General features: G+C 45.3%; 1 protein-coding gene across 1 annotated transcript in view; it reads right to left on the bottom strand.

Moving 5' to 3' along the window:
* ANKRD33B (ankyrin repeat domain 33B) overlaps positions 1-12,239 on the bottom strand; it is an 87,276-nt gene that overhangs the window by 16,603 nt on the left and 58,434 nt on the right. The window contains exon 3 of the mRNA XM_022581395.3: positions 57-197. Within this exon, the coding sequence (XP_022437103.2) occupies positions 57-197 (141 nt within the window). The remainder of the gene's footprint in view (positions 1-56; positions 198-12,239) is intronic.

Below are 12,239 nucleotides of genomic sequence, written 5' to 3'. Positions count from 1 at the left end.
AGCCAACTCAGCATTTCCCGGGACCCTGGGACTGCATGGGACAGGTGGGGACGTACCTGCTAGCATCAGGGCTCGGATGCACTCCGTTCGGCCCTGCATGGCGGCTTTCATCAGGGCCGTGAACCCAAACACGTTCCTCCTTTCAAGGTCAAGACCGGGGAAATAGTTCAACAAGTAGTTGGTGATGGTGACGTGCCCTGCAAAGAGAAATGCACACATGTATGGACCACACTCCACAAAGAGCGGGCATTCCAGAGGCCTTCCTACACAGACAGAGGGAAAGGTGGCATGGTCCACCGTTCTGGTGTGTGTGTGTGTTTGCCTCTCAGGCCGCAAAAAAATAATTCTCAGGAGTCCAGGAAACGAGAAGACAGAGGGCCCTGCCCCGGCCATGCCGTTGCTGCCTCTGGTTCATTATTCCCTCCTGCCAAGCCACTTGGAAGTTCAGCTGTCCCATCAACCTGTTGAGGAGGGAATGTGGGGAGCAGGGACACTGTGGAGGTGGCGTGGGCAAACCCGAGCTGGCCTGACGCAGACGCTGGCTGGTCAGTGGGGAGGCCCTGCATGCTGTCGGCGCCCAGCAGGAGACGCCGATGCAAAACAGAAGATGAACCTCGGAGCCATTTCCCAGAACTCAGAGCCTCAGGGAGGAGAAAGTCTTCATCTCATCATCATAAAAACAGGATATGCCAGTGCACACTGCCACCCTATCACCGCTCAGAGGGCTCTCTCTCTCTCTCTCTCTCTCACACACACACACACACACACACACACACACACACACACAGAGGCAGGGAACCCAGGGAGTATTGCTACCCAGACCCTTATCCATAAACCCAAGCAGGTAAGAATATTCATTTCAGAATATAGATTTCTCCCCTTTATCGTCTCGCACTTCCAAAAAAGGGCCTGATTTTCTGCTCACTCCCAGAGGGTTTTCAAAAAGCCCACGCACTCTTGGATAGCGGTGAATAAGGAGAACATCACGTAACAAGCAGTGTTCCCAGGATGCTCCTGGCTCACCCAGAGAAAAATCCTCAAACGACTCTTGTGCCACATAAAGAGCTCTGGGGTCAAATGCCCATGGTGCCCGAAGCCCACTGGCCACATCTATTAAGTCCTCGAGTGAAATGACACGCCACCCTCCCCCCCCGACTCTTTAGTTCCTTAGAGCAGGGTGTCAACCTTGGCACTACTGACACCTGGGGCCGGATTATTCTTTGTTGTAGGGCTGTTCTGTGCAGTGTGGGACGGTTAGCACTGGGCTCTACCCACTAGATGCCAGTAGCTACCATACCCCTCCTCCCTCCAAGGTATGACAACCAAAAATGTGTCCAGACGTTGCCAAATATCCCCTATGGGGGCAAAATCACCCCTGTTGAGAGCCACTTCCTAGAGGCTCAGATTTCAGGACCAAGGTGGGAGATGGCTTCCTCTCCTGCTTACCTTCTCCCTGACCCCTGACCCGCCAGCCTGCCTCTTGGTTGCCATTGCCATCCTGGCCCTAATCGTGACGGCTAACACACCTCGGGAGGGTGGGCAGTCTGCAGAAGCTCTCACCTGAGCCTGGATGGAGGGCCTGGGGACCCAGCCTCCATCCTTACACGCCGAGGACTGGCTCGGAAATCCCGCCGTCATCCCCACCCCATACATGTCCCCCGGAAGCCCCACTGTCAGGGCTGCAGGTGTGACGCCTGGTGGACACTGCACTGCGACTTCTGCTGCTAACTGGGCACCACTAGCTCCTCGCAGGGAGGCCTCTGCACCACGGAGAAGCCAGGACCCCTGAGGCTCCGTCCCCGGCTGCTATCAGGAAGCACAATGGGTGAGACTGGACACATGGCAGAGGAGGTGAGGCCTCCTCCGGAGGGTGGGCAGCCATGGGACACAAGGTGCTCCCGAGATGCAGCCCCCCTTGCCCTGCAGACTGGGAGGCCGAGGGAGCGGAGGCCCCCAGCACAGCAGCGGGGAGACCCCACCCCTCCCCTGCCCCAGCGACGTCTCCTGGGCCTCCTTCCGGGTCCTGCCAGTGCTGTGCATGCCCACCAGTAACTCCTCCCACGGCGGGAGCTCCGTACCCCCCATCGCACGCCGACCGAGACAGAGTGCAGGCGGGGACCCAGTTACCCTCCTTGAATGGCACCCAGACACTGCAGGCTGCTGGCCAAGCAACAGTGCATCCTTCTCCTCAACTTCCAAGTTAAAAATGAAACAAGCAACAGAAACTAGAGTGTGGGCTCCTCCAGAAGCAGTGTTTTCCCCTCACCATGGACCTCAGCCCACCTCCTGAACTCATCGCAAAATCATGTAGCTTTCTGACTTTCTGAGATAAGCACTGACTAATACGATCGTGTCCAGGGGTTAACAAGCCAGAAGCAAATGGGTGGGACCTTCCCGCTCTGTGACTCACAGGTTCCAACCAGCAGCTGACACTTTTTGAGTCATTCACACCACTTTGCTTTCTGCTCTCCTTTACAGAGCACATCCCCGCCAGGGGACGATGCTGGCTGTCAGGTGCCCAAAGCAGCTTAACTGCTCTAAACTGTTGGAGCAGGGGCGGGGGAGGGGAGTCCTTTGATCTCAGTTGGGTTTGTCGTCCAGCTAAACACTTTGCAGCACCTGTCAGTTAGATTTAGCCAGGGTCATAGTGAAACGAATTGCAATTCGTTTGGAGCCGTTTCTTTAAAAACGTGAAAGAGCGTGGCCGCCGTATTTTCAGCACGATGCCCTTTGCACTGACATATCCTAAACACTCTGAACAGGCGGGGAGAGAAAAAACTGACAATCCACAAAACAAACGGCCCATTGTACAGACCTGTTCTGCATGTTATGTAGAGATCAGAAAAACCAATGTGCAGTCCACTCGTTCCGACTGCTGACTACAGGCTCGAGCTGTCAGTGACCCGTGAAGTCACTCTCAGCTCCCCACTGGCTTTCCCAGAATGACAGCACGATACCTGTTATCATGAAACAACCTCGCTCAGCTGAAATCAGGGGTGGACCCAGTGCTGCTAAGAACGAATAGATATTAACCTGAATAGATATTAACCTTTCTTCTTTATTTATTTATTCTTATTTTATTATTATTATTATTTTTTTTTTTGCGGTATGCAGGCCTCTCACTGTTGTGGCCTCTCCCGTTGTGGAGCACAGGCTCCGGACGCGCAGGCTCAGCGGCCATGGCTCACGGGCCCAGCCGCTCCGCGGCATGTGGGATCCTCCCGGACTGGGGCACGAACCCGTGTCCCCTGCATCGGCAGACGGACTCTCAACCACTGCGCCACCAGGGAAGCCCAACCTTTCTTCTTTAAATCATGCCAGTTAACCAAAAAGGAGCTTTTTTCTTTTTCTTCAGTAAGATAGATAGATAGATGATAGGAAGAACACAGCCTTCCTTGCATAACAGAATGTGCCCCATATGGAAATCTAGTTTGAGCCTAGTCCAACTTTGACCGTATGGTACAGGATTTGGTTCCTGAAGTCCTCAGAGTGGACTTAACGAGTGGGCTGACCACACAGAGCTAAAGAACGTCCTCCGCCGACCCCATGAGCCTTACCCTGCCTAAGAGAAGGGCTTAAGCGGCCCAGGGAGTAAGTTAATTCTTGATGACATAGCTTCAGTGGAGTAACTAAATGGCCATGCAGACAGAGAACTGAGTACTTAAGAGAGCTCGCTCTGAGAACGCTCAGATTCAAGCTCCCAGCCTGCCACTTAAAATCTGGGTGAGCCTGGGGAGGTAGGTCAACTTCACTGAGTCTCTGTTTCCACATCTGGAAAATGGGAGATAATATCAACCTCACAACTGTGAAAATGACAGGAGATAAGGTGTTGTATAAAAAGGGCCTAACAGAAAAATTTCTGGGCAGAAAAACTCCAAAAAACGTATGCACTTGCTCCACTCCCAAGGAGGTGACACATAAGCACCCACTCGTTCTCTTGTGGGCTGTGCACAGAGACTCCCCTCCAAAGAGTAGACTGTGTTGGGGATGGCGGTGGAGCGGTAATCTCACAAGAGAGAAGTGTGGCCAACATGACCTCAGCCCGGTGATCAGGGTCAACGGTCATGTCCAGAGCCTCTGCCGACAAAGATTCTCTGCCTGATCAAACTTCACTCAGGCTTCTGAATCTTCTCCCCAGGCCCATCTGTGCCCTTCCTTGTAAAATCTCATTTTAGCAATAACCCTGCTAATAAGTCAGTTTAACGAGAACCACCCTCATCCCCACCATGCTATCTGGTCATTCCTCATCCTCCACCAGCCCCCAGGTGACATCCGATCACCCTGGCCTGTCTTCAGCAAGAATCTTGTTAGGTCAGTTTGGCCGGAATCTCCCTGATGTTTCCTCTTAGTCATTTTCCACCCCAGGCCCCCACCCTGCTCCTTGTCTATAAACACCCACATATCCATGCTGCAGTTGGAGTTGAGCCTACCCTCTCCCCTGGTGCAAAATCCCATTGTGATGGCCCTCATACCTATCGAGATGATTTTTGAATAAAGTCTGCCTGACCATCTCTAACAGGTGTCATTGAATTTTTCTTTAACAAATCCCTTCATATGATGTCATGCAAACGGCACTTTCCTCTGTAGTCCTCCTTTGAAAAACCCGCAACTCCACTCTAATCATGCAGAAAACACCAGACACACACAAACTGAGGGACACTCTACCTGACGAGTGCCTAACAAGCACTCCCCAGACTGTGAAGGTCATAAAGTCTGAGAAACTGTCACAACCAAAAGGAGCATGAGGGGACATGACAACAAAATGTCACATGGGATCCTAGCTGGGATCTTGGAACAGAAAAAGGACATTAGGGAAAAACTGAGGAAGTCTGAATTAAAAAAATGGACTTTAGTTAATAAAAAAAAAATGCATTGAGGAGATTGGTTCAAGATAGCAGAGTACAAGGACATGCGCTCACTCCCTCTGCGAGGGCACCGGAATCACAACGGCTCAACAATCATTGACAGCAAGACACTGGAACTCACCAAAAAAGATACCCCACATCCAAAGACAAAGGAGAAGCCACAATGAGACCGTAGGAGGGGCGCAATCACAATAAAATCAAATCCCGTAACCGCTGGGTGGGTGACTCACAGATTGGAGAACAATTATACCACAGAAGTCCTCCCACTGGAGTGAAGGTTCTGAGCCCCACATCAGGCTTCCCAACCTGGGGGTCTGGAAACGGGAGGAGGAATTTCCAGAGCATCAGCCTTTGAAGGCTAGCAGGATTTGACTGCAGGACTTCGACAGGACTGGGGGAAACAGAGACCCCACTCTTGGAGGGCCCACATAAAATAGTGTGCGCATCGGGACCCAGGGGAAGGAGAAGTAACCCCAGGGGAGACTGAACCAGACCTACCTGCTAGTGTTGGAGGGTCTCCTGCAGAGGCGGGGGGTGGCTGTGGCTCACCATGGGGACAAGGACACTGGCAGCAGAAGTTCTGGGAAGTACTCCTTGGTGCGAGCCCTCCCAGAGTCCACCATTAGCCCCACCAAAGAGCCGGGTAGGCTCCAGTGCTGAGTCACCTCAGGCCAAACAACCAACAGGGAGGGAACTCAGCCCCACGAATCAGCAGACAAGCAGATTAAAGTTTTACTGAGCTCTGCCCACCAGAGCAACACCCAGCTCTACCCACCACCAGTCCCTCCCATCAGGAAGCTTGCACAAGCCTCTTAGACAGCCTCATCCACCACAGGGGAAATAGCAGAAGCAAGAAGAACTACAATCCTGCAGCCTGTGGAATGAAAACCACATTCACAGAAAGAGAGACAAAATGAAAAGGCAGAGGGCTATGTACAAGATGAAGGAACAAGATATAACCCCAGAAAAACAACTAAATGAAATGGAGATAGGCAACCTTCCAGAAAAAGAAGTCAGAATAATGATAGTGAAAATGATCCAGGACCTCAGAAAAAAAATGGAGGCAAAGACTGAGAAGATGCAAGAAATGTTGAACAAAGACCTACAAGAATTAAAGAACAAACACCTAGAAGAATTAAAGGACAAACAAACACAGATGAATAATACAGTAACTGAAATCAAAAATACACCAGAAGGAATCAATAGCAGAATAACTGAGGCAGAAGAATGGATAACTGACCTGGAAGACAGAATGGTGGAATTCACTGTCACAGAACAGAATAAAGAAAAAAGAAAGAAAAGAAATGAAGACAGCCTAAGAGACCTCTAGGATAACATTAAACACAGTGACATTCGCATTATAGGGGTCCCAGAGGAGAAGACAGAGAGAAAGGACCCGAGAAAACATTTAGAGATTATAGTAGAAAATTTCCCTAACATGGGAAAAGAAATAGCCACTCAAGTACAGGAAGCACAGAGTCCCAGGCAGGATAAACCCAAGGAGAAACATGCTGAGACACATAGTAATCAAACTGACAAAAATTAAAGACAAAGAAAAATTATTAAAAGCAACAAGGGTAAAACAACAAATAACATGCAAGGGAACTCCCATAAGGTTAACAGCTGATTGATTTCTCAACAGAAACTCTACAAGCCAGAAGGGACTGGCACAATATATTTAAAGTGATGAAAGGGAAGAAACTACAACCAAGATCACTCTACCCAGCAAGGATCTCATTCAGATTTGACAGAGAAATCAAAAGCTTTACAGAAAAGCAAAAGCTAAGAGAATTCAGCACCACCAAACTAGCTCTACAACAAATGCTAAAGGAACTTCTCTAGGCAGGAAACACAAGAAAAGAAAAAGACCTACAAAAACAAACCCAAAACAATCAAGAAAATGGTAATAGGAACATACATATCGATAATTACCTTAAACGTAAACGGATTAAATGCTTCAACCAAGAGACACAGGCTTGCTGAATGGATATAAAAACAAAACCCATATATATGCTGTCTACAAGACACCCACTTCAAACCTAAGGACACATACAGACTGAAAGTGAGGGGATGGAAAAACATATTCCATGCAAATGGAAATCAAAAGAAAGCTGGAGTAGAAATTCGCATATCAGATAAAATAGACATTAAAATAAAGAATGTTACAAGAGACAAGGAAGGACACTACGTAATGATCAAGGGATCAATCCAAGAAGAAGATATAACAATTATAAATACATATGCACCCAACATAGGAGCACCTCAGTACATAAGGCAAATGCTAACATCTATGAAGGAGGAAATGGACAGTAACACAATAGTGGGGAACTTTAACACCTCACTTACACCAATGGACAGATCATCCAGACAGAAAATTAATAAGGAAACACAAGCTTTAAATGACACAATAGACCAGATAGATTTAATTGACATTTATAGGACATTCCATCTGAAAACAACAGATTACATTTTCTTCTCAAGTGCACATGGAACATTCTCCAGAATAGATCACATCTTGGGTCACAAATCAAGCCTCAGTAAATTTAAGAAAATTGAAATCATATCAAGCATCATTTCCCACCACAACTCTATGAGATTAGAAATCAATTACAGGGGGAAAAGAGTAAAAAAAACACAAACACATGGAGGCTAAACAATACGTTACTAAATAACCAAGAGATCACTGAAGAAATCAAAGAGGAAATCAAAAAATACCTAGAGACAAATGACAATGAAAACACGACAATCCAAAACCTCTGGGATGCAGCAAAAGCCGTTCTAAGAAGGACGTTTATAGCAATACAATCCTATCTCAAGAAACAAGAAAAATTTCAAATAAACAATCTAACCTTACACCTAATGGAACTAGAGAAGGTAGAACAAACAAAACCCAAAGTTAGTGAGAGGAAAGAAACCATAAAGATCAGAGCAGAAATAAATGAAATAGAAACAAAGAAAATAGCAAAGATCATAAAACTAAAACCTGGTTCCTTGAGAAGATAAACAAAATTGATAAACCATTAGCCAGACTCATCAAGAAAAAGAGGGAAAGGACTCAAATCAATAAAATTAGAAATGAAACAGGAGAAGTTACAACGGACACCGCACAAATACAAAGCATCCTAAGAGACTACTACAAGCAACTCTATGCCAATAAAATGGACAACCTGGAAGAAATGGACAAATTCTTAGAAAGCTATAACCTGCCAAGACTGAACCAGGATGAAATAGAAAACATGAACAGACCAATCACAAGTAATGAAATTGAACCTGTGGTTAAAAACCTTCCTGCAAACAGAAGTCCAGGACCAGATGGCTTCACAGGTGAATTCTATGAAACATTTAGAGAAGAGCTAACACCCATCCTTCTCAAACTCTTCCAAAAACTTGCAGAGGAAGGAACACTCCCAAACTCATTCTACAAGGCCACCATCACCCTGATACCTAAACCAGACAAAGATACTACAAAAGAAGAAAATTACAGACCAATATCACTGATGAATATAGACTCAAAAATCCTCAACAAAATACTAGCAAGCAGAATCCGACAACATACTAAAAGGATCATACGCCATGATCAAGTGGGATTTATCCCAGGGATGCAAGGATTCTTCAATATATGCAAATCAATCAATGTGATATACCATATTAACAAATTGAAGAAGAAAAACCATATGATCATCTCAGTAGATGGAGAAAAAGCTTTTGACAAAATTCAACACTGATTTATGATAAAAACTCTCCAGAAAGTGGGCACAGAGGGAACCTAACTCAGCATAATAAAGGCTATATATGACAAACCCACAGCAAACATCATTCTCAAGAGTGAAAAACTGAAAGCATTTCCTCTAAGATCAGGAACAAGATAAGGATGTCCACTCTCACCACTATTATTCAACATAGTTTTGGAAGTCCTAGCCACGGCAATCAGAGAAGAAAAAGAAATAAAAGGAATACAAATTGGAAAAGAAGAATTAAAGCTGTCACTGTTTGACATGGTACTATACGTAGAGAATCCTAAAGATGCCACCAGAAAACTACTAGAGCTAATCAATGAATTTGGTAAAGTTGCAGGATACAAAATAATGCACAGAAATCTCTTGCATTCCTATACACTAACAACGAAAGATCAGAAAGAGAAATTAGGGAAAGAAACCCATTCATTATTGCAACAAAAAGAATAAAATACCTAGGAATAAACCTACCTAAGGAGGTAAAAGACCTGTTCTCAGAAAACTTTAAGACTGATGAAAGAAATCAGAGATGACACAAACAGATGGAGAGATATACCACGTTCTTGGATTGGAAGAATCAATATTGTGAAAATGACTATACTACCCAAAGCAATCTACAGATTCAATACAATCCCTATCAAATTACCAATGGCATTTTTCACAGGACTAGAACAAAGAATTTTACAATTTGTGTAGAAACACAAAAGACCCCGAATAGTCAAAGCAATCTTGAGAAAGAGAAACGGAGCTTGAGAAATCAGGCTCCCAGACTTCAGACTATACTACAAAGCTACAGTCATCAAAACAGTATGGTACCGGCACAAAAACAGAAATATAGATCAATGGAACAGGATAGAAAGCCTAGAGATAAACCCACGCACCTATGGTCAACTAATCTGACAAAGGAGGCAAGAATATACAATGGAGAAAAGACAGCCTCTTCAATAAGTGGTGCTGGGAAAACTGGACAGCTACATGTAAAAGAATGAAATTAGAACACTCCCTAACACTATACACACAAAAAAAACCTCAAAATGGATTAGAGACCTAAATTTAAGACCAGACACTATAAAACTCTTAGAGGAAAACATAGGAAGAACACACTTTGACATAAATCACAGCAAGATCTTTTTTGACCCACCTCCTAGAATAATGGAAATAAAAACAAAAATAAACAAATGGGACCTAATGAAACTTAAAAGCTTTTGCACAGCAAAGGAAACTATAAACAAGATGAAAAGACAACCCTCAGAATGGGAGAAAATATTTGCAAACCAAGCAATGGACAAAGGATTAATCTCCAAAATATAAACAGCTCATGCAGCTCAATATTAAAAAAACAAACAACCCAATCCAAAAATGGGCAGAAGACCTAAATAGACATTTCTCCAAAGAAGACATACAGATGGCCACGAGGCACATGAAAAGCTGCTCAACATCACTAATTATTAGGAAAATGCAAATCAAAACTACAATGAAGTATCACCTCACACTAGTTAGAATGGGCATCATCAGAAAATCTACAAACAACAGATGCCAGAGAAGGTGTGGCGAAAAGGGAACCGTCTTGCACTGTTGGCAGGAATGTAAATTGATACAGCCACTATGGAGAACAGTATGGAGGTTCCTCAAAACACTAAAAACAGAACTACCATATGACCCAGCAATCCCACTACTAGGCATATACCCAGAGAAAACCATAATTCCAAACGATACATGCACCCCAATGTTTGTTGCAGCACTATTTACAATAGCCAGGTCATGGAAGCCACCTAAATGCCCATTGACAGATGAATGGGTAAAGGAGATGTGGTACATATATACAATGGAATATTACTCAGCCATAAAAAGGAACGAAATTGGGTCATTTGTAGAGACGTGGATGGACCTAGAGACTGTCATACAGAATGAAGTCAGTCAGAAAGAGAAAAACAAATATCGTATATTAACACATATATGTGGAATCTAGAAAAAAAGTACAGATGAACCGGTTTGCAAGGCAGAAATAGAGACACAGATGTACAGAACAAATGTATGGATACCAAGGGGGGAAGCAGGGGTGGTGGTGGTGGTGTGATGAATTGGGAGATTGGGATTGACATGTATATGCTAATATGTATAAAATAGTTAACTAATTAGAACCTGCTGTATAAAAAAAGTAAAATAAAATTTTAAAAAAATGCATCGATATGGGTTTATTTGTTTTGTGCAAGGTATCATCCTAGTGTAAGAGCCTAACGAAAGGGGAAACCAGGTGTGGGGTATACGGAAATTCTCTGCACAATCTTTACAGTTTTTCTGTAATCAAAAGTTCATCTTCTGAAAGGGAGATCTAGGCTAGGGCCACTCGATAAGACTGCAAGGTAGGGACGATGGCTCTTGACTGGCTGCCGGGTGTGGATCCTGTCCACACAGTCCACAAGCCTCACCAGCGGTGGGGGAGGCGGGGTGCTTACCAAGTGGGTGTGCAATGGACAGAGGAGACGGTGGCCAGCCCCCGGGGAGGGCCGGAGGGTAGAGAGGAGTTGTTGACTCAGAGCAAAGTGAATGGACAGGTCTTGGTGATTATTGGGCTGAGCCAAGTAACAGAAAGAGAAAAGTCAAAGATGACTCCTGGTACCACCCCAGCCCCAGGGTTCTGGCTTCACTTTGGATGGCCAATGGCATTTTCTCTGAAAGTGTACGGGAGATAGAAGTCCATGGTAGCCAAGCTGGACTATCTTTCAAGCTATCTGTGTTACCAAAGAAAAGGAAAGCTCCCTTCAGTTCATTGTCATGGTTTTAAAGAAAAAAGGTTAATATCTATATGTTCTTAGAAGCATCATATCCACTCTTGATTTCCACTGAGCAACAATCCCCCAAACCCCAAGGGGGGAATTTTAAACTTTCCAACTCTTAAGTCACCTACCTCACAGCAAACCCCTCTCCCAGGAGATGACACACCTCCTACTTCATAGAGGGAACTGAAACCACAAGGGAACCCCCTCAACTTTCCCCCATCACTCCCAAAACTTCCCCACATCCCTCTTAGTGAAAAGGAGGGTGTTTCTTCTCCTATTTAAAGATGCCAATCTCTCCTCCCCTTGCAGTGCTTTAAAGCCATTCCCCATCTACTTCTGGGGAATATATTTGTGCTACAAACTACTTCCTCTTTCTCTTCAACCTCTCCCGCCTTGCAAATTCATTCCCACCAGATTGTATTAACGGACTAAATTCCTCACCTTGCCTTCTGCCACATGGCTTCTAAGTTCTTCTGTCAAGAAGAACATTGGCTCACAGGACATCTACAGGCATGATGCCAACAGAAGCTTGAAACACACTCACTGATGGGACTCCTTCTACACTTGTGCCTCAGCTATCTCCCTAAGAAGAACGTGCCAGGCTGATACAATGGTCCCAGGTAGAGGATGAGAAATGCACGGAGCAGAGCGGACCCGGCTGAATGGTCCGGCTCACCCACAGACACACGAGCAAAGGCAGTCTAGATCAGCCGATCCCCAGCCCATCCGCAGATGCATCAACTATAAACATATTTTAAACTAGAGTTTGGGGGTGGTCATGCAGCAGTAAGCTGGTATATATGCTCAAGGGTCTCCCATCTTAAAATATATATGACTGTCTTAGCCCATTCAAGCTGCTG

This window comes from Delphinapterus leucas, chromosome 3 (genome assembly GCF_059928025.1).
Source record: "Delphinapterus leucas isolate spDelLeu-1000000601 "Yukka" chromosome 3, BTC_Dleu_Yukka2, whole genome shotgun sequence".
Lineage (NCBI taxonomy): Eukaryota > Metazoa > Chordata > Mammalia > Artiodactyla > Monodontidae > Delphinapterus > Delphinapterus leucas.
The sequence above is the reverse complement of the archived record's forward strand: the minus strand, read 5'-3'. Positions and strand labels throughout refer to the sequence as shown.